General features: G+C 41.0%; 2 protein-coding genes and 1 non-coding gene across 4 annotated transcripts; 2 read left to right on the top strand and 1 right to left on the bottom strand.

The window, feature by feature from the left end:
* Positions 1–37: 37 nt before the first annotated feature.
* LOC132985679 (importin subunit alpha-1-like) lies at positions 38–8,013 on the bottom strand. 2 transcript variants are annotated; one of them, XM_061052914.1, is made up of 12 exons: positions 7,900–8,003; positions 7,666–7,751; positions 7,293–7,399; positions 6,847–6,981; positions 5,660–5,739; positions 4,543–4,811; positions 4,228–4,322; positions 3,472–3,735; positions 3,029–3,262; positions 2,267–2,449; positions 1,331–1,480; positions 38–288 (listed from the first exon to the last, which is right to left on the bottom strand). In XM_061052914.1, the coding sequence occupies exons 3-12, from the start codon at positions 7,356–7,358 to the stop codon at positions 202–204; spliced, it is 1,563 nt and encodes a 520-aa protein (XP_060908897.1). In that variant the 5' UTR covers positions 7,359–7,399; positions 7,666–7,751; positions 7,900–8,003; the 3' UTR covers positions 38–201. The 2 variants fall into 2 exon arrangements, with proteins under 2 accessions (XP_060908897.1, XP_060908896.1); XM_061052913.1 differs by lacking the exon at positions 7,666–7,751 and having other exon boundaries at positions 7,900–8,013.
* A 274-nt stretch (positions 8,014–8,287) lies between these two features.
* Positions 8,288–8,360, top strand: trnar-ccg (transfer RNA arginine (anticodon CCG)). Its single transcript has one exon. It is a non-coding gene; the product is annotated as a tRNA-Arg (tRNA).
* A 1,466-nt stretch (positions 8,361–9,826) lies between these two features.
* On the top strand, positions 9,827–18,944 carry LOC132985705 (UPF0450 protein C17orf58 homolog). The gene is made up of 5 exons (XM_061052916.1): positions 9,827–9,997; positions 11,685–12,368; positions 14,776–14,865; positions 15,973–16,164; positions 16,897–18,944. The coding sequence occupies exons 1-5, from the start codon at positions 9,925–9,927 to the stop codon at positions 17,082–17,084; spliced, it is 1,227 nt and encodes a 408-aa protein (XP_060908899.1). The 5' UTR covers positions 9,827–9,924; the 3' UTR covers positions 17,085–18,944.
* The last annotated feature ends 2,067 nt before the right edge of the window (positions 18,945–21,011 follow it).

Raw genomic sequence — 21,011 nt, 5'->3', positions numbered from 1 at the left:
TAAGTTTCCTTAATTAAATCAAAAACAAACATTAAAATCCTCTGAAATGAGTAAAAATTTATTTACAGATTTGAAAAACAGGGATGGTATGTCCTCGTTAGCCATGTGCAAAAAAAATGAAACGTCAAAAAGTTACAAAAATATCAACAAAAGTTACAAATGGTCTTTTTTTTCTGTTACAAAAACAGTCATCTTGCAATGTTAAAACTGGAAAGAGTTTTGGCTGTCGGGGATCTGGAAGGAATAAGAGTCTGCAGAGGCCTCGGGAGCCACAGATTCATCTTCACTCTGATGGACCAAAGAGGATGGAGAGAGAGAGAGAGAGAGCGAGAGGAGAAATACGTTAAGCATGTTTAAGCAGATCACGCTGACTGGGTGTGCAACATATCATAATCACATCTCCAGAATAAACATCATTTGAGATTATTTTCAGTAGAAAATGTAAATGACATTACAAAGCAAAGACACAAGATAAGTTACAAACTAGCTAGATTTGACATAGGGTTTAGTTTGGCCTTAATGTCTCATTTTAGAGAGAACCTACAAATAGCAAATCATCAATTAATAAAGTTAAAATGGATATTGTCATTAAGTTGAGTAGCCCTACAGAAAGCAGCATACATACAAACTGAAATGTATGAGGCACCACAACCCCTTATGTGTCCTTTAGCAACAGTGGGTAGCAAGAAGTGAACACAAAGGTGATGGCAATTATTTTGTGAATTAGTTGTCTGATTGACATCAAGGTTGCATGATAATAAACATCTGGAATATAAGTGCACCTGTAAACAAGACTCTGTCTGTTTTGGGGGTCTTCTTGGGGAAAAAAGGATCAAACTATCTTCCTGTGTAACGACTTTCCTTCATTTAGCAAAGTCCACAATGTGCGTTCCTGTGCAGCTGTGTAAGTCTTTTAGTACCATCACTTCTCTCCATGTGGAGTTTGCAGTGCTGCTAAGTAACGGTACTGTAGTTAAGCTCTCAGCCTACGTCACAGTAGATGGTTGTGAAGTACCAACCAGCAGCCTGTGACTAATTTGGCTAGAGTTGTGCTGCTCACCCCCACTAGTCCCTTGTTGTCTTTACTGAGGAGTCTTTTCGATCAAACCAACACTACACACAACAGTAAACCACTGTTTACTTTAAATGCAGGATTATGACCCAATGAGAGAGAAAAGGTGTACAAAAAAAAAAAATGGCACTGCCAGCCTGGTCTGCATTGCTCTGTATCACTTCAGACTTTTAAGTGGCGCTTGCAATTCACAATGAATGACGGTGAATTTTCAGGGTGCAGTGGGTGATGTTAAGGTCATGTGACCAGACAACTTACAGCTTCAGAGAAAAACTTGTCTATGATGTTGAGAGCAGACTTGTACACTGCTTCGTTTTCGTGGGACTGCAGGGCTTCGATCTCTTCCAGACCACCGACCTCCTCGATCATGATGCAGAGTTTCTCGATTTCACCGGTTTTGAATGCCATCTGTGGAGAAGGGAGGACAATGTGTAAGACTCCTGGTCTCCTCAGCAGTGATGCACCTGTGACCGTCCTGTTCCATCATCCGTGTCATTTAATCTGCAGGATGACCCCGATTCATTTTCATTTTCCTAATCTCAGTAAACTTCAGTATAATCCTCGTTTCTATGAGGCTGATGACACGTAGAAGTTAAAGTCTGGAATCTGTAAGGGTTCATTTAAAGCTCCTGAGCGTGATGTTTTTATCTGGTTATGAAACAGTCTGAAAATATTGAGCCCTCTTTATGAGCTACGAAAAAGGACGAGACCATCAGCAGGAAGTCTCATTGTTTCAGACACAGACTTGCAGAACCAGACTTTACATTTGTAACGGTACTGATTCTCATTTGACAATTCAATAACGCAGGATGAGACTTTTTTGTCAGAGAAAAATACTTTTACACAAACAGGACAAAGTCAGCAAGGAGAAAAACGGAACAGTCCTTTATCTTTTTCTGCAGTTCTAATTTATTGTCCTGCACAGTTATGCATTTTGCTTGGATGTGTTCGCACTATCTATTTCTCAATACCAAAACGTTGCCAATGTTTTTGTGCAATTTTGAAAGCGTGCAGGAGTTTGCTCGCAATTATTGGTGATAAAAAAAAAAGCAAAAGAGTGGGGGCCTTGGACTCCTATTGCTGTTACCGTGGTATCCAAACAGGTAAGGACATCATTGAAACTGTACTGATGTCACATCCAAGTTTGAAATCAATGTATTGCGACAACCCTGTAGCAAGGTGTTGTTGATTTACCTGTAAAATATTGAAGAGTGCATCCAGAATGACCAAGATGATTTTGCTGTCTTTGGCCTTCAGCATGTTCAGCAGAGGCACCAGCACATTGCAGTGCACCAGGTAGGCCACCTGCTCCACTGTCCCACCGCTAGTGAAGTTAGTGACGGCCCACACCGCCTCCTTCTGGGTCATGTAGTCTCCCTAAACACAGACAAACATCTGACGTTTAAGGCCATATACAAAAGGATACTAAAGACACTCAAAATATATCTTTAGGAGGTAGCACCAAATATCATTTGTTTTAAATATGAAAACGTGCATTTTCCACAGCAGCAGGGAAGCAGTATAAGTTACTCTGCTGTTTAGTTTCAAATAGATAATAGAGCCTACATTTGAATTACTGATTATGTGTACGTTGAATTGATCCTTCCTACTTTTTAATGTCAATCTCCAAAAGATTCAGTGTTTGAAATAGTCAGATGAAAATGTGAACCTGACATCTTCTTCACAGCTGTATGATGGAATGTGCAGCACAGGCCCACTGGCTGTCTACTGTGGAAGAAAGCTTTTCCTCACTGATCAATATATTAAATTGATTTATTATGAATGAACAGACCTTTTTGGATCAGGCCAGCTACCATTATATAAGCTTGTGTAAATAATGACGGAACAGAAGCCCCCTAAAAGTGAAGACAACGCTCCAGCTAATTTCTTGTTGCAGTGTATGTCCTGCAGCAATTTTGTAGGATAGAAGGACACTGAGACGTCAATGTTTCTGACCTGTTGGAGGACCTCCACCAGGATGGGGATCAGGCCCGCGTTGATGACCTCCTGGATCTGGTTGTCCTTGCCTGCAGTGATATTGGACACGGTCCATGCTGCCTCTTTCTGGATATTCGACTTGTGGTGCTGCAGCAGGCCATGAAACTTCGACAGGGCACCCGAGTTCAACACACACTGCGTCTGCTCGTCTGTCCCAGTCACGATGTTGCCGAGTGACCGCAGGGCCGGCGTCTGAGAATTCAAGAGGAAAGAGTTTAAATTTCAGGAATCTTTAGGAATAACACGCAGGAAAGATGATGGTGAAAATTAAGCAAAAGTCGGACGTAAGAAAAGCGCTACATAAAAAACATCCCTGGACATGTTGGTCAGAAGAAGGTAATCAACACTATCATAATAAGTGTCCGCTTTGCCTTATAGAAATGTTAACGATGTACTCATACCACAATGGAGAGTTCTTCACTGGAGAGCAGCTGTGCGAGGCGGGGCACCACACCAGACTGCACCACCACCTCTATCCGCTCGTTGGAGCCATCCGTCAGGTAGGACAAGGCCCAGCAGGTGTCCGCCAAAACCTCCCTGTCGTCGTGGTGAAGGAGGAGCACCAGGGCCGGGAGCAGCTGCTGCACCGCCGTCATTGGAGGCGCCGGGCTCTTGTTCCGACACAGGTTTGACAGAGTCCATGTGACATTCCGCAGGTAGCCAGGCTGGGTAAGAGTCAGACAGCTCATTAAGCAGGGCATGTTTATCTGTGCACAGTCAGATACACATGTTCTGTTTTTATTTTATTTTTATTGAACCAGGAAAGAAAACTCATTGAGATTAAAAATCCCCTCTTCAAAAGAGTCCTGGCCCAGACAGTAAGCAGCACAATTAACAGAGTTTCACACAGACAACGAGCAGCCGAACATACAAACACAAAAAGGCATTAAAAGATCACTCTGAAGGACAGGCCAGTGAATTCTGTACAGTATTCATTGTCAGAAATCAATATATCGCTGGATCTAGTTTTTAATTTCTTCACAACAAAAGTTGTGACATTTTGAAACCAAGTGTGAACTTGGTATACAAGAGTGATCCCAACCCAACCAGTTTGACTACTTTTATATATGGACAGAACATTCTAATTTCTAATGAAGCCTTAAGACATTCAGTTATAACATTTTCTCAGTCACGTAATAGTTTGGGGAAAGACTCACAGGAAATGTTGGCAGTTCATGGGATTCCAGCACGGTTAGGAGTGGCTGAAGACCTCCAAGTTTGATCACAAGGTCTCTGGAGCTGGGTCCATCACCTAAATGGAGGGGGACAGGGGATGATTTGGTCGAGGTTATCCGTCTATCCAGCACTGCTAACGTTAGCCACACTTAGCAAACCAAATAAAATCGTTAACCAGCACACGATTCTAAATACAACACCTCTAAAAAAACTAACAACCCAACACAGCATGATGAAGCAGTGAAGCAAGAGCAGAAAATATGTAACTTTAAGGAGAAGCTGAACGTTGTCAGTACCTGCTATGTTACCCAGGGCCCAAATGGCCTGCTCGCTGATGTGTGGGTGGGGAGATGACACCAGGCTGATAAACGCTGGGATGGCATCTCCTTCCACGACGGCTCTGGTCTGGTCTGTGGTACCCGAGGCGATGTTGGTCAGGGCCCAGGCTGCCTCAAACTGGATGGGAGGGCATTCAGAACATGCTAGAAAAGTAACAAACCTTTGGATGAGTCCTGCGTTTATCATACTGTTGATATGTGGATTCTTTTCTCTGGAAAGAAATCTCCTGCAAGTCAGGAAAAAAAAAACACAGATGAGGAGTTACTCAAGGGAAAGCTTGTTCAAGGAACGATGAAATAAACATTTTAATTCTTTTTTATTTTTTTTGACAGGACAGCTAAAGAGCGAGATGTGGGAGGAGAGAGTAAGGTTATACAAAACGTGCAACAAATGGTCGTGGCCAGGAGTCGAACCTGTGACCAACGTGTGAAGGACTATAATCTTTATATATGGTGCACCTGCTCTATTGACTGAGCTAATCCAGCACCCAGAGAAAATACAATTTTACAATGTAAAGTTTAAGATTGAACACTAGACGGAGGGCAAAATAAAAGATATCATGCACATAATGAAACATGCTAAGCAAAAACTTTTAACAGAGAAAAATGGATAATCTAAAGCTTTTATTCACACATGTCTTCTGAAGATGTCTCAGGAGACGAGACACGATGGAGAAAAAAAATGCTGCATTAAACTAAGGTGGCTATGATTCAATGTGTTTGCCATCACATCAATTGATGTTGAGTATGAAGCAGCATCATCATGTGCATGACGATCTGGTGTAGTGATCTAAATGTCTCCATCCCGACCAATCACTGGCTGTGTTTTCCTGCTGCGTTCGAACATCAGCGCAACCAAACTTTACATGGAAATTTTACTTGGTGGCTGGCAGGGAAAAATTTGCATGTGACAAAAAAATGTAACAGGGCAGAATTTTCACTTTACACCAAGACTGAACATAAATACACCCTCGGAGTAAAAAAACAGAAAGTGACACTTCTTTTCACCATCTGCATGTTAGCAAAGTTTCAGTTTCAGTAAGTTCAGCTAAATACGTTTTTCTAGTGACTTTACCTGGCTGCCTGTGTGGCCTGCAGCTGAAGATCTAGGTTCTGGCTGTTTACACCTTCTACAATCTCCTCCAGAGTCCATTGCTGTGGAAAAAGAAAATAAAGAGGATTACTTACCACTGAACCTAAGACAAACATAGGCCTGAAATAACCCTCAATAGTCACACCAGCATGCTCTGAATACACTTTAGGTCAGTGGTTATTAGATCAAGGTGATGTAGATAAAATGATCAATAAAAAAGGGAGATAATTATAATGCAATAGACTTTAAAGTACTCAAAGACGCTTGGGATACCTCTCAAGTTTGTCACGAAAATTGACTCACACAGAAAATGTAAAACTCTTTTATCAGTGAGAGAACTAAATACTGACAGGGCCTCCTTCTTCTTTAACCAAGCAGGAAACATTTCAACCTTTGTACTGTCATAAAAAGTTTACTTCAGGTACCTCAATGACCTTTGACCATTTTGCAGAAATTGACAATTCAAGTTACTAGTGTGGTTGTCAAACATTTAAATTTGGACTTTTTGATAACAGTATCTCCAATATTTTAACATTCCATAGTATGAAAAAAAAGGTACTGAAGCCTTGGAAAGAAAAATGTAACTTCAGGTGAATTCTAAATCAAGCTACAGAGAGAGAAGACTGTCTTAATCACACAAAAATGTTGGTGACATATTTGTGCATTTTAGACACTGTGCACGAGTTGCCTGCCATTTTTAGTAATTAAAAACAAGAATATTTCAATCACCAGGTGGTGCCTATGACTCCTCTCCTGTTGCCATGATCGAAACAGGGAGATCAAACCAGTACGATGATTTGTATCTTTCATATCATCAAAAAGTACTGAAGCTTTAAAAATGCAGATTTCAGTCAAGTTGAACCAAAGCTGCGACAAGCACCTTGATAGAGAGCACGGTCTACAATGCACATATATGTTGGCAATGTTTATTTAGACAGTGTGCAGGAGTTTGCTTGCAATTTTTTGTAATCAAAAACAGGAATATATAATACCTAACAGGGGTGCCTCAGACTTCTATTGTTGTTGTGGTATATTGAAATGTACCAACACCCTTTGAGTCGTACTCGTTTTTAATCACAGTTTAATATTCTGTCACCATGACAACCCTAGAAACTTGTGGGAGAGAGGCAGCAGGCCTCACCAAGAAGAACTCTTCTGGTGTGCTGTACCTGTGCGTTGGGATCTTGCAGAGGAGAATATGGCTCGTCCAGAAGCGACTGGACGTTTCTCCTTTTCAGGATCTGATCTTCTTTCTTTGCTTTCCGGATTTCCACGTTGAGCTCGGCCCTTCGGCGCCTCAGCTCCTGAAGAATCAGAATAACAATATAAGCCTAATGATTGGTATTTATTAATCTGAAATTTCAAACATGCGATTAATAATGTGATTAAAAATTGTTATTGTTGAAACGCCCTAGTTTATACTGTATACAAGGGTCAGACAGTCAGAGGGAGGAGTTGTAAAGATTGCTGACCAATATCACGAATGACTTCTACAAACACATAAAGCAGCATTTCCAGTTTATCCAGTGATGTAGTGTAGGATATGCCCACTTATCTACACAATAAGCTATGACGTGAATGTGTGTTATGTTGTCCGATAATAGGCGCATCTTACACTGGCATCTTTCCCTTTGTTTTTGAATTGGGTGAGTCGAGTTTCGGTGTCAATGCCAGCCGACATTCTTGGTCGTTTATCTACTCCGCTGACGTTGAAGGCACTCCCTGTTGAAAAATAGTATACACTTTAAAACGTAGCTATCAATGGCCACTGTCCACCTTCTTCGTGTTAGCATTCTGCTAGCTGGTTATCATAGAGCAGAGGATTCATCGAACCGGTGTTTCGGTTTAATGAGAGACCGTGTTAACTGAAGACTTACAACCGAATACGGCGGTGGTTGTCGTGATGCCAAAAATCGTAGCGTACCATATTACAACAACTATATAAAAAAGGGGGGTAATCATGAGGACTCGACAGCTGTTGTAAGTACCTGTTTAGCTTAAATGTCCGGTTTGAATCTCTCGTTATGAACCGAAACACCGGCCTCTGGTTATCTAACACCATGTGGCCCACCGTCTGGTACACCGACATCAACACACACGACAGAATTGAAAAAAGACATATACAGCATTTAAATCATATGCAATAACAGCAACTTGTAGTTAATCGTAGCTGTTTAGCTTTAAATGTAGGTTAAGGCTTAAAACATGTGCGCCGTACTTACCGTGCTACTTTGTAATCTCGTTGTTTTGTTTTTTTCAAGGCTACGTGACGTCATATATATACCGCCCCGTCGTTCCTCGGTTGTGATTGGTTAGTTGGACTTACAAGCACCGCCCCTTCGACAACGGTTAGGAAAAAAAACATCTAACAACAAAGCCGTTGTCAAAGGCAACCGCTGGAAATATCGCGAGAATCTTTGCGCGGCCCCTTTTTTGTTGTTTTTGTAGACTATCGCGGACATATCTGAAGCGTCTGCGGTGCCATTTGTATTATTCTGTCTACCGTATAATGTGTCGCTGAATGCAAGAAGCTGAAATGTGATCCCTCGCCATTGTTTCTGTTTGTTTTTTGATGTGATAGTGTTAGTTTTACACAAGATGCCACGTAATGACCCAGTGGCCTAATGGATAAGGCATCAGCCTCCGGAGCTGGGGATTGTGGGTTCGAGTCCCATCTGGGTCGCATTTAGCTTTCTTTTCAGTGCTCAGAAATCAGCGTATATCACACCGCAGCCCATCATTGATACCTTAAAATAAACCGATCAGCTAACATCTCCAGCCATTTTGTAATGTACATATTTAAACATAAATCCTGAGAACTTGTATCTTTAAATGGTTTCTGTGGGTTTCATTATCATCACGGGTACTTCAAGTATTGGTTAAATATAATAGAAGCACATTTTATACATTTTGTAACCCCGACCTGAATATTTGTTTAGACTCGCTATACTGTTATATCTGAGGAGACCATGACTTGTTTAGCTATTTTTATTTTTTTTGTTGTTTGTTGAGTATGTTAGGCTTGTTTTATGCTTGGATGGTTTGTTTGTGACTTATATTTCACTGTGACTATATATTTTTGTGACTATATATTTCCTTTCCATTGTTGACTTTCAATCAATAAAAATACATTAGAAGGAAAAGAAAGAAGGTAAAGGACAGCGTATTTGTCAAATTAAGAGGAACATTTCTGCCCAAAGTCCACCTTGAGAAATCTGCTTAGAACAACCACAAAAATGAAAGTTAATTATTTTGATAGTTACCGATTCATATAAAATAATGTTATAATAAATGTGTATCCTAATACTCTTGAGAGGATTTATGCAGAAATTTGTATGAGAATAATCTCTATTATATGTTTTTATTGTAGTGGAGCACAGGTCACAGCTGCCCTCCAGCCCAAATGTTGTCAGTTTGGTCACCATATTTTAAAATGATTTCATAATATACAGTTCATGTCTGCAGTTCCACACAGTGACCCCCAGAGAGCAGTGAAGACTCATTTATGTTTTTATATTCAGGTTAACTGTTACCTCCACCTGAGATCAAGAATAATGATAACACAAGGGTTGATAGCATCTGCCCTGACTGGGATTTTCAATAAATAAAAATAAACAAGCAATTAAACAACCAACATAAAGGAATGTGAACCCTGTGTTTAACACCATTTACCTGAAGGTAAATCTGGTATCCTCTCCTATATTCTATCAATCGTATAGCCACAATCCATAACAAATGTTATCTCAAGACACTTCACAAAAAGAGAAGGTCTAGACTCTTTGTTTTATGATTTACAGCACTTTGCAAAATTTAGGAAAAACATCCTTCTAAAGGGCAGAAACCTCGAGCAGACTCATCCTGCTGATTCTCTGAGATGGAAAAAGGGACAGAGGAAGAGACAGAAAGAGAGAGACAGACAGACAGAGACAAACAAACAGACAGAACAACAACAACAACAGCAGCAGTGGCTATATATGGACCTTCTTAGAAAACATCCCCCTGTCATGTTGCTCTGGAATGGAATCCGTTTATGAATGAAGGGAGTGTCATTTTTATTTCTGTGTTCGGGACGTCCCACCACCTCCCTCTCCCTCTCCCTCTCCCTCTCCCCTCTCCCTCTCCCTCTCCCTCTCCCTCTCCCTCTCCACCCCGTCCCTTCTCATTCCTGAGCGGCCCCTATAAAAATCCCAGGACTCCCTTGCTCTGCAGCAGACCTTAACGTGTGTTCACATCCTGAACAAACCAGGATGACAGGGATTATTCTGTTCCTCTTGTTTCTCGGGTTTCCTCTTGACAAGGCAGAGGAGCATGTTGTCAACGGTGAGTGCAAAGATTTTCAATCGCACAGATTTGTAGTTATTTAGAATTTTGATTTTGGAGGATTCAGATTTCCTAGCAAATCAAATGCTCTCTTTTGGCAATGCATGTTTTATTTTTTTTTGTGTATTATTTCAGAGCTGCATACAAATCTGTAACTTCTGATTTCAGCAAAATATTTAGATATTAGAATATTAGAATTGTAAATAACCATCATCACATCAGTTATATTCTGCAATCAGTCTATAATACTTCACAAGGTACAAAAGTCTGTGGTGCATTGTCGTCATAATACCTTTGGGAAAATATTACATCCCAAACGATAATGTGATCTAGATTAAAGTGACGTAAAGAGCAGTCCTTTTAAGACTTTGAAGGATTAGAGAATTGTATGACTATGGCTGTTTATAATAAATATATATGTGTCATATGTCATAACTCTAGATTTTTAACAAGTTGGACATTTCCAACCTAAAAAAAGATTAATTCGTTTTTTAAAGTTTTATAAAATTCCTCATGATGAAAGTTAGTGATAAATCTTTTTTAAAAAGTGTCAATATGGGGCACCGGCAGCCTAGTTAGCTAGTGTGTGCACCCCATGTATGGAGGCTGTAGTCCTCCAAGCGGGCAACCCGGGTTCGAATCTGACATGTGGCTCCTTTCCGCATGTCATTTTCCTCTCTCTCCCTGATTTCTGACTCTATCCACCATCCTATTTCTAAAATAAAGGCGTAAAAAAAGCCCAACAATAAAACTTAAAAAATCAAAAAAGTATCGATATGATCAGTTTTAAAAAGAAAGATTAAGAAAAGGTTCTCCAAAGTTATTTAGTAAATTAAATGATCTGTTGTTGTATCTTAGTTTTGGTGCAGAGGGGCTTTCATTCAACAGTTATGTGGTAAATCAAATGGAAGAAAATGTCCCTCTGAAGCAAGGTTGTCACAATTTTGGGTCTCTGGATGCTACATCTTTTAAAACAATAAAATGATGGATGATATTTAGAAAGTACCGGAGCTTTAAAAAAAAACAATTTGGTTCTTTAGTTGTAATTTTAACTGAAAGCTGCTAAAAGAGAAAGAGAAAGGGGATGTCTAAATTTTAAATACAGTACATGGGCAAAGTTTCAGTTTCAAAATGTTGCCGACATTTGCAATTTAGACAGAGTGCAGGAGTATGTCTGTTTTTGAAATTAAAAACTTTCTGCAAGAAATGACCAGATATTGGGTAGGCGAGGACTATTTTGTTGCCATGGTATCGAAGCATACAGAAGCCCTAAGTGGACATACATCCTTACTTTTTATTAATACAGAAATAATGAGTTCATTCTGGTTGTTTTCAGGAGATCTCGAGTCACTAATCACATTGTCTTATGATAACAACGCTTGTTTTCCTGTGATAACCTGTGAGATATAGTTCTCAAGATCTTGAGAAAACAGCTGAAATGTGCTCATTATCTTGAGAAAACCAGCGTTTATATCCTGAGAAATTGAGATAAATAGCCTAAGTTGAGATCTGGGGAAAATAAGCTAAATACACTTGCAAAATAAAATATATGGATGCATGTCCATTAGGGCTTTCATAGAAAAGGGTATCAATAATATTTGATATTGGTATACCGTTGAAGTTTAAAATATCTGGTATTGTGACAACCCTTCTCTGACGGTCACTTTTTCTGTCTGTGTCGTCCTAGAGCTGTACACTCTGATAGAAAAGGGCCAGACCGGCTTTGTTGACCCAGCATCGAGCAACCAGAGCTGGCTGGTGGTTAAAGAGCCCTCCCTGCCAATCAACGAGCTTCTCGAGAAGAGCAGCAAGACCAGCGAGTCCAAGTTCACCCTCCATCCTCTCCCCTCAGCCGTCTGGCCCAAACACAGTGACCTGGCCCCCCTCCCTCGCCACCACAGCCCGCACAACAAGAGCAAGAAGGGCCCCAAGAGCGACCGTCTGGTGGAGCACAACAGCGAGAAAACCAGAGGAGAAGTTGCCGGTCTGCTCCCCAAAACTTTGCTGACGGCAGCCACAGCAGCTGCCACAAACATCAACAACAACAACAACAACCGCACTGTGCAGAAACCAAACCAGGACACCCAGTCCAACATCAGTCCTCCTCAGCAGAGCGAACCAGAGGGACACCCCAACTCCAGACCCAGGCCTCCAGTCCAAACACAACCTCAGGTGCAGCCGCATCAACCGGCACCTTCCCCACGCAGAGACCCCCCAAACCGACGTCTGGACCCAGAGGAGAACCGGCCAGGAAAGTCCAGCCTCTATCAGTCGGGTATTGGTGCAGCGACCCGGAACAACAGCCGCCCTCCTGTGGTCTTTAACCGGCGCTCCTCCAGCCTGCTCTACCAGTTTGACATCTTAAGGCGAGGTACGGGAGGATTTATGTATCCTGACCTTGAACAGAGCTGTCCACATAATCAGGATCTATGATTGTTCCTCTTTTGAGCTCCACATGTATCATTTTTAAACTCCCCTCTGGGATTACATATTTCAAATGATTGTAAATTATGTAAGAGTTATGGGAAATTTTAAGCCATGTGGGAAATTCTTTGATGCTCAAATTCTGGGTATTTATTACCAGTAATAATCTTTGCATCCTGACCTTTAGAATAGGATATTACACAATCAAATAACTCAATCCGGCATGCTGGTTCAAGGAACTGAAGGAAACCAAGCTGCACTGATACAAAGCTGGTTTCTCCCTAACCAGGGAGAAAGACTGAGGTTCTGAACGCTTCCAGCTGTGGACTCAAGCCCTGATCTCGTTGCAGATCCTTCCCACATGTAGGCTGTGTTTTCTGACAAAAAAAAAATCTAATTTTGATTTCTTTGAACAGTATAATGTCTCACCAATCAATCCATCAATCTTTGCTGTTAAAAATGTAAAAAAAAAAAAAAAAAGTTTAATAATCCAACATCTACACTGGAGCAGTGGTTTCAGGCCTTAAACATTTACAATAGGAAGGCCAAGGGTGGCATAACCCCCTCTGAAATCTGATTGGCCTCCCCAGGTGCCATCCTAAAGTCCTAGAATATGATTGGCTATTTACCTTGTCAGATTTGAGCTGTGTTACAACAGGCTGCTTGTAATTTTTTTTAACATGTCAATGTAGCATATTTTGTGATCTTAGGTCTTTAAATATTAGTAATTTCTTTGCACATCTATTTAATAAGACAGTTGTGCAGGGCAGGAATGAGGATGGCATTTCTTCCAATCCATTTACTGCAGTAGTAGTAGAGGTCGTCTAGGGAGAAGTCCATACATCTACGGCACTAGTTCACACATCAGCCTTTAGTTATAAAAATAAGCTAGTTAACCCATCTTTGTTCTGTTTAATACAAATGCTGAGGCTAAGGGGCAGAGAAGGTGACAGAAGAAGCTACGGGTGGTTTCACATTAGGGACATTTGACCCCCAGTCGGGTTCATTTGATCAGTGTGAACATAAGTGTAACGGACACTAGTCTGCTTGAAGAGTAGGTCTCGGGCACGATTCATGTGTACTTAAGTGGGATGGTCTTAAATGGTCTTAAATGGTCAATGGGAGCGCTGTGATAAGTCAAGGAAGTGGGCTGCTATACTGTATGACGCAATTCTAAACGTCTCCTGTCTCTTCCAAAAAATGTTGTATCTGCACCGCAAGGGCCCATTTCCTCCTCTGAGCTGCAAGGTAGATGTGGAAGGAGGAAGAGGGATAGACTTCATTGTCCACACGAGACATGTAGTCCAGTTGATGATGCAAGTGGTTGCCATGGTTTCTTCTTTTTATTGGTGGATTTGCAAACCAATACAAAATAATCATGCCTAATGTGAAAACGCCATGGTAACAGTTGAATACACATTTTCACACAATCCTGTAATATTTCTGTACCTTGTCTGCCGACTTGTTTGTTTAGCTTTTTGTCAGTTTCACACCATCTGCTTGTAAAGAAATGCACGTTGGGGTAGTCGTAACAGAACTATTTTATCTACCACAGTGCAGTTGCCCTCAGAGACCTTTAGTGGGCGCCAAAGCGCACCAAACCCATTTCCTGCATATTGTTATTTAAGTAGTTTAAATTGTGACTTTGGACATTTTTTGAGTCCTTAATGAATTCAAATAAGAATATTTTTTTTTCACAAGTGGAGATATTAAGGGCAAATAAATTAAATTAATTCATTATGTGTGCACACTCACTTTATACCACCCCTGCCTAAATCAGTTCCCCGATTGGGCCACCCGTAGCGAAGAGTCTGGACACGCCCCTGATTCTTACTGTTATTTTAAAGTTCCTCTGAGGGACTTTTGGTTTCTGTCGATTTTCGCACCCATTGTGGACAATCTTTTGTGTATCCTGTCTAATTATGGCTTTAAAAAAACATCAAAAATAATTTGTCATAGCTTATGTGAAAATAGGTCAGTCATAAAGTTCTATCACATGCACACACAAACACACATGATAACACAAATAAGTGTTAATGACAGGGATGGTCAAAAACCACCCCTGTCTGTAAATGTCTCCATTTGTTGGCAGTCTTCTGGGAGGTAAAATATAACATGCAACTGATGCAAAGTAAGTGTGTTCTCACATTATAATTAAGATGGAAAATGTACCACAGATGAATCCCCTCTGACATCTCCACCTCCTCCAGTCCCATGCAGAGGAATGTAGCGCCTGGCTTTTGTAATGACAACCTTGTCCTTTCTCTCCTGACGCTGGAATGAGAGTCTGGCTTTTTCTTCTTCGTCTTCTTCTCATTTTTCATCACCTCCTCTGCTTGTGTTCTTCTCTGCAGAGTCTTCTGACTTCACCCATGACGCCTTCTGCATGAGCGAGTGCAGGAAGGAGAAGGAAGAGAGAGAGTATTACTGCTACAGTGAGTTTGGTACGTATACAATGGAGACAATAATCCAGTTTTCTAAGATAAAAAACTTTTCAACTACAATGTTTTCTAAGCACATTATCTCCAGTCTTTTCTACATTTTCATTTGGTCTATTTTGTTAGCATAGTAGTTCTTAAATTTGAGTTTCGTTTATGAACCTTTTTTTTTATTCAAAGCCATTCCAGTGATTTTGAAAATAAGAAATAGAACTTAAAAAATTGTGTTAATTTTATTAAATCGCTCTCGGTCATCGGTGCACAATGAATAGGAAGCCAAGATCAGCAGTCAATTAGCTCACTTTTAATATGTAATTTCTTGGTGTTATAACAAAGGTAAACTGCTTCAATTTGTCACGTCTAAAGGAGCTTTTTGATGGATTGTCCTTGTTCAAGGAAGCTTGCAAACTGTTTTGTAAGTTAGTGTGGCAGCGCCTTTAGTATTTTTGATGAAAAAGCTGGCTGTTTTGTAAGCTAGCTTAGCTCATAGCTTTACATTTTTTATTTTATCTTTGAAGGTACTTTTTTCTAGTTACTGTTCAAAGAAGCTGACTACCTGCTTTGTAGGCTAGCTTAGCTGACCATTTTAATTTTTTGATGTCTGAGAAACTAACTGCTTTGAAAGCTAGCTATACTAACTTTAGCTAGCTACCACTTAAATTTTTGACTTCTAAAGATGCAACATGCTACTAATGTTCCAAGAAGCTGGCAAATGTATTTGTTTGCTAGCTTAGTTAACCACTTTTCTTATTTTCACCTCTAAAGGTGCGTTTTGTGTATAAAGTTATTGTTTGAAGCAGCTGGCAAACTGTATTGTAAGCTTGCTTAGCAAACCACTTTTTTATATACCTCTAAAAGTGCTTATTGGTTAATATTGTTACCATTTAAAGAAGCTGGCGACCTGTGTTGTAAACTACCTTAGCAAACCGCAGGCTATTTCTTAGCTTTTTATTGAGGCTACCAAAAGAGTGGTATATTCTTCTCCCATTACTTTGAGCAAAAAAGTTTGAAAATGTCAAACTAATCCATTAAAAACATCATGGTGCCCTTTAACTGTAAGTTAACCACAATGAATTTCCAACAATTTGACATACGATGTTTTTTCTATAACAGCCATCAACGGGATTGTTCACGACATTGACGTCTTGCGTAAAGGGATCCGCCTCATTACTCTGATGGTGAGCAGCGACGGTTTCTACAAGATGAGTCGTCTCTACGTGACCCCAGACAGCTTTTTCTTTAAAGTTCGCCTTCTGGTCTTGGACACCTACAAATGCAGCAAGCCCTGCCCTGACATCAAACTTGGTGAGTGTAATAGCTGGGCTCGAAAGCCAACTAAGAAGAAAAACTACAGTGATATATGCATTACCTATTATCTTTACACTTTGTTATTGAGTGGTTCTACCAATTCAAATTGCATCATGCTGCGTCCTCTAAAAAAACTCAACACATTCAACTTACCGATAAACCTCATAGATCCTTTGGGTGGGTTAAGTTGACAGCACAGGTTTGAAGCAAAAAATCATGGTTATGGAGAGTTCAATGACTCTTGTGTTAGTGTTTGTTACGTTTCATCACCCCGTTTGTTCTCTTATCTGCTCATTTTTATGCACGCTGCTGTGTCGTAGGAGCCCCATTCATCAACAGAGCTGTCAATCATGGCATTTCTTTAAACCCATTCAAAGCATCAAATAAGAAAGAAAAGAGCGCTTAAACATAAATCAGTGTGATAATAACTTTCACGACAAAACATTTTTATAGTTTGAGTCATGTCCCATCTGGTTACATGAAGGAGGTGGGGTTTATGACCTAAACTGCAGTCAGTCAGTAGGGGGAGCTTTAAATCTTGTGGCTTCACTTGAGGCGACGTGTTGCGTTGTCAATTGTTTTTACAGCCTGTGGTCAAGTCCCATGAATCATGTTTCTTTCAAAATTTTCTCATGAGGCAGACGCTTTCCTGGAGTCAGCCAAAGCAGTAACGACTATGTTTGGTGAAAACATGAAAATTGTTCAACATTTCCCATTTGTGTTATCAAGGGACACGATACATTGTGATGGGCCAGATCTACCACCGGAGGCGCCATCTTCCCACCGACCTCCTGAACCTCCTGGGAGGTAAACTGAAGCCTGGAGACGGCCTCCTGCGAAGTAACAACTATGTCAAGAGGTTCAACAAACGGAGGCACCAGAAGGCCCTGGAGGCAACCCGCTCCAGGTGTAGGTGAACCAAAAACCGGACTATCGCCCCCTGCTGCAGGGGAAGAGACATTGCAGCCTGAACTTAAGAAGTATCCCCTCAGTATTGTGTAAGACAGAAGACACTTTTCAGACATCGTGGATTTATTTTCTTATGGACTGCTATCATGTTTCTGTATCCAGGTCATCTTTCTCTTACTCTTTTGTTTAGTTCTTTTAAGTACCGACTTATGACGCATTTATGGAAAATACAAGTTGCTTAATTTAAGTGTTTCTTTAATGATAATTTGCTAACATTTAGGTATCAAAGAAGCCCCCATCAGCCCCATAATCATGTTTCAAACTAGCAGCTAGACTCAAATCCTCATTAATTCATGGCTGGTTCATGAAGCCCCCAAATTGAAAATGTTTAAATTATATTGGGAAATATGTCTTGTAATCATAACACTATTTGTTATTCTTGTTATTTAATCTCCTGTGAGGAACTTTCAGTTTGTGTCAATGATGGCGCCCCCTATGGACAAAGCAGTATCACTTAGGCCCTGTGTCCACAGACAGCGTTATGCGCTGGCAGCGCTTGTTTTCAATACAAAACCTAGTAGTTCAGCATTTTCAGTACTCAGCACCCTGAGAGCTAAAATGCCCTCGCGACAGAAGTTTGTTCCCACTGCGCTCACAGAGGTCTCAGTTGAAAACAATTAAACTGTTGGAACAGCGTTGTGCTTGTCAATGTCACTTCTCCCTCACCGACCAATCAGAATCAAGACGTGGAGGGACTGGAGATGGTAGTATGACTCCACTTTTTCAGGTGTGCTGCTGATGCCAGGACACGACTCCTTTACATTGTTTTGATGTTTTCTTGGTGATATGTCCTTGAATTAAAGCAAATATTTAACACACGGAGCTATCTAAAATACACCTAACTGTCACTAGAGAGGGAAGCTCAAAAATTAACATAACCTAGCAACAATGAGTTGAGCTGGTGAGAAGCGCTCTAAAACGAAGGTTCTGAACGCTTCCAGCTGTGGACTCAAGCCCTGATCTCGTTGCAGATCCTTCCCACGTGTAGGCTGTGTTTTCTGACAAAAAATCTCATTTTGATTTCTTTGAACAGTCTAATGTCTCACCAATCAATCCATCAATCTTTGCTGTTAAAAATGTAAAAAAAAAAAAAAAGACAGTTTAATAATCCAACACCTACACTGGAGCAGTGGTTTCAGGCCTTAAACATTTACAATTTATAATTACATTATCTTGTTGCTGATGGCTTTGTTTGCCTTTAGAAGTCATAGAAAATTATCAGTATTAATTTCCAGTTGCTGTCTACATTTAAGAACAAGTAGGAGTCTTGGATCTCAACGTACAAGTCCATTATTTGAATCATGCAGATTTGATGGTTTATGTATCTAAATTGAAAGGAATGCATAATGTTGTATTGCACTGAGTAGTATTGTTTTGTAGCACCCCGATCCCGTACATGTTGTCACTGTGGTTGTTTTTGAGTAGCAGGAAATGCACTGTTATTGTTCCAAGGACAAAAGGGAGGGAATGAAGGGCCTGAAAAAAAAAGCTTCCACAAACCTCAGCAGAGAGAAGAGAGCACAAGACCTTCGCTTGTCATGAGAGCGGCTTGTTTTTCTAACTTTAATTATGTGTCCACGATGAAATATCTGCCTGAGTAGACCGGGACATCAAAAGGGGCCTTGCTGAATGAAGAGGGGGGTTTGTTGTTGTAGGGACTACGGCATAAATCCAATCGCAGGAATCTGATCCTCTCCACACCTGGACACAAGTGCCTCCTTCACTTCACCTCTTTGGGGTGGATCTTGTTTTCTTGCTTACACACAAACACATTCTCCTCTACATAGGCCAAAGCTAAAAAAAATAAAGGGGGTGTTGAGAGTATTTAGGGAGGATCAGAGAAAGCGGAAGGCAGGGGCAAGGTGGAGGGAAAATAAAGAAGGTTACGTAAAATGACACAGCGAGGGGATTGAAACAGGAGAGGGTCTGTCTTTCCAAACAGACAGCTTCTTATTTAATCAGAAATCTTTCGCTTGATTGTACAATGACCTTGATCTCACGCTTCTGAGGAATGGGAAAAGATTTGCACTGAATGCTTACATTGCTTTACTAAACATAAACCAGATAATAAAGTGTATGTGATTCGTACTTTTTGACCCTGTGGGAAATCTTTATTTGTCTTCAAACCAACCCTCCACTCACATACAGTACATCTGCTCACTGACTGAAACATCGATCCTCATTATCATTCCCAGTGATTGCATGAGAAGGAGCCCCCAAAGTAAGACGCTCTAATTAAACTTTAACAACCCTGGTCTCTGTCTGGCCTGCGGGAAGAGAGGCTGACTTGGGAACTTGGATGTGGAGGCAGGCAGGGCTAAGCCTCTTTTCTCCTCCTCTGTACGTCTGTCAGCTGGGCCGGTCAGTTCCCAGGCTCGAGGAAGCCTCTATCTGGGATCAGCGCTGGAGGGAACAGATGCAGGCGGGCAGGAAACGGGAGCCCGCTCCACATCTTGGCTACTATCGCAGCGGGAGGACATTCCTGATCACAGAGGATGTTGAGGAGGAGGAGGGAGGAGAGGAGAGGAGGGGGAGGTTGTAATATCTCTTAGTTGCTTCCTGTGTGATAGCCCCCAAACCACAAGTGGGGAGTGAGCGAAAGAGGTGCGGATGCTGGATGGAAACCACTCGGGGCTTGTGGTCATTGGCTGTGTTTTAGGCGTTTGTGCGAGCCTCTGGATTCATTTAGCGGTTTAAGTGGGGAGTTGAGAGTAAGGGAGGTGGGGGAAAAAAGGGCGTGCGAGGAGAGTGAAAGGTCAACGCTGAAGGTGGCTTTTATGTGTCATGGTGGTAATTTGATCACAGGATGAGTTAGTGTGAGTGCGTTTGGGGTCATGACCGCGTCATTTAGTGTCCACATGTCACACAGGTTTCAACTGAAGCTCAAAAAGAGTTAAGCTAAGGGTTCAATTCAAGTGGAAGACTTCAAACTGATGTTGAAAAATTAAGCAACTGCAGAAGTACGAAAAAACTGCAGTTCCTTGAGTGTCCACTTGAGGTTGGCTCCAAACGACAGGGAATCCCCATTAGGTCCCATTTTAAAATGTATTTTTTTTATAGCAGGAATAACCATGATTACATCATAGTTCAAAAAAACAATTTGGTCTGAAAGCTTGTGTTAATTAATTGATTTTTAAATAATCATCCATGATTTCAATTAGCCAAATATTTATTCATTAATATAAATATTTCAGGGTGTGGCTGAGGTAACCGGCAGGTGGGCACGTTGTAGCTATTTGCCTGGACGCTTTAGGCCCGTCCAACTCTTTATCTCATTCTAGATTGATTGAAATTTAGCTTGAGGCAACATTTTCAATATGGCGACCAGACCACCATTGTTGGGCTTCCAAACACCAGCAACCAATGGTTGACGTCATTGAGACTACATCCATGTTTTAATTGGTCTGTGGATCTGGATCACATATCACACATATTTCCCTCGAAGCCAAAAACCAGCTATGTTGTGGGTTGAATTTGCTTTACAAGGCCAGTTTCATTCACTGAAGCTGGGTGTACACTGTGCGATTTCAGGCCGATTAAGAACCGATTTTTAGTGGTAAGACTGATTTAGAAGTTGGGTCAAATTTCAGCCTGATTGTGGGATTTTTTTGTGCAGTGTACACTGAGGCATGACGGTCGACCACGGCCTGATCAGCTGCTCTCGAGGAAATATCTTCAGACCGCCAGCTGACAGGGAATATTTGTGATGATTTAGCTGCTAGTAGGCTTGTCATAATGTCAAGATCAACCAATCAACCGGTTCATGTTACATTTTTAACGATCCAGGGCTCTGCAGTCCGATTCACTTGATCTTTAATGTTAAAATTGGTCATAGAACCGGATCGGTGGCGTATCATTACAACACTAATAAATAC

The sequence above is a fragment of the Labrus mixtus genome, chromosome 2 (genome assembly GCF_963584025.1).
Source record: "Labrus mixtus chromosome 2, fLabMix1.1, whole genome shotgun sequence".
Lineage (NCBI taxonomy): Eukaryota > Metazoa > Chordata > Actinopteri > Labriformes > Labridae > Labrus > Labrus mixtus.
This window is presented reverse-complemented; position numbering and strand designations above follow the sequence as displayed.

What these genes read in the sequence shown, in the direction of transcription:
- LOC132985705 (XM_061052916.1), top strand. Translation starts at nt 9,925, where the DNA reads ATGACAGGGATTATTCTGTTCCTCTTGTTTCTCGGGTTTCCTCTTGAC. An exon ending in GTTTGACATCTTAAGGCGAG is followed by an intron (nt 12,369 to 14,775) that starts GTACGGGAGGAT and finishes TCTTCTCTGCAG; the next exon opens with AGTCTTCTGACTTCACCCAT. An exon ending in TTACTGCTACAGTGAGTTTG is followed by an intron (nt 14,866 to 15,972) that starts GTACGTATACAA and finishes TTTCTATAACAG; the next exon opens with CCATCAACGGGATTGTTCAC.
- LOC132985679 (XM_061052913.1), bottom strand. Translation starts at nt 7,358, where the DNA reads ATGTCGGCTGGCATTGACACCGAAACTCGACTCACCCAATTCAAAAAC. An exon ending in CAGGCCACACAGGCAGCCAG is followed by an intron (nt 4,812 to 5,659) that starts GTAAAGTCACTA and finishes CCTGACTTGCAG; the next exon opens with GAGATTTCTTTCCAGAGAAA. An exon ending in GTGAAGAACTCTCCATTGTG is followed by an intron (nt 3,263 to 3,471) that starts GTATGAGTACAT and finishes TTGAATTCTCAG; the next exon opens with ACGCCGGCCCTGCGGTCACT.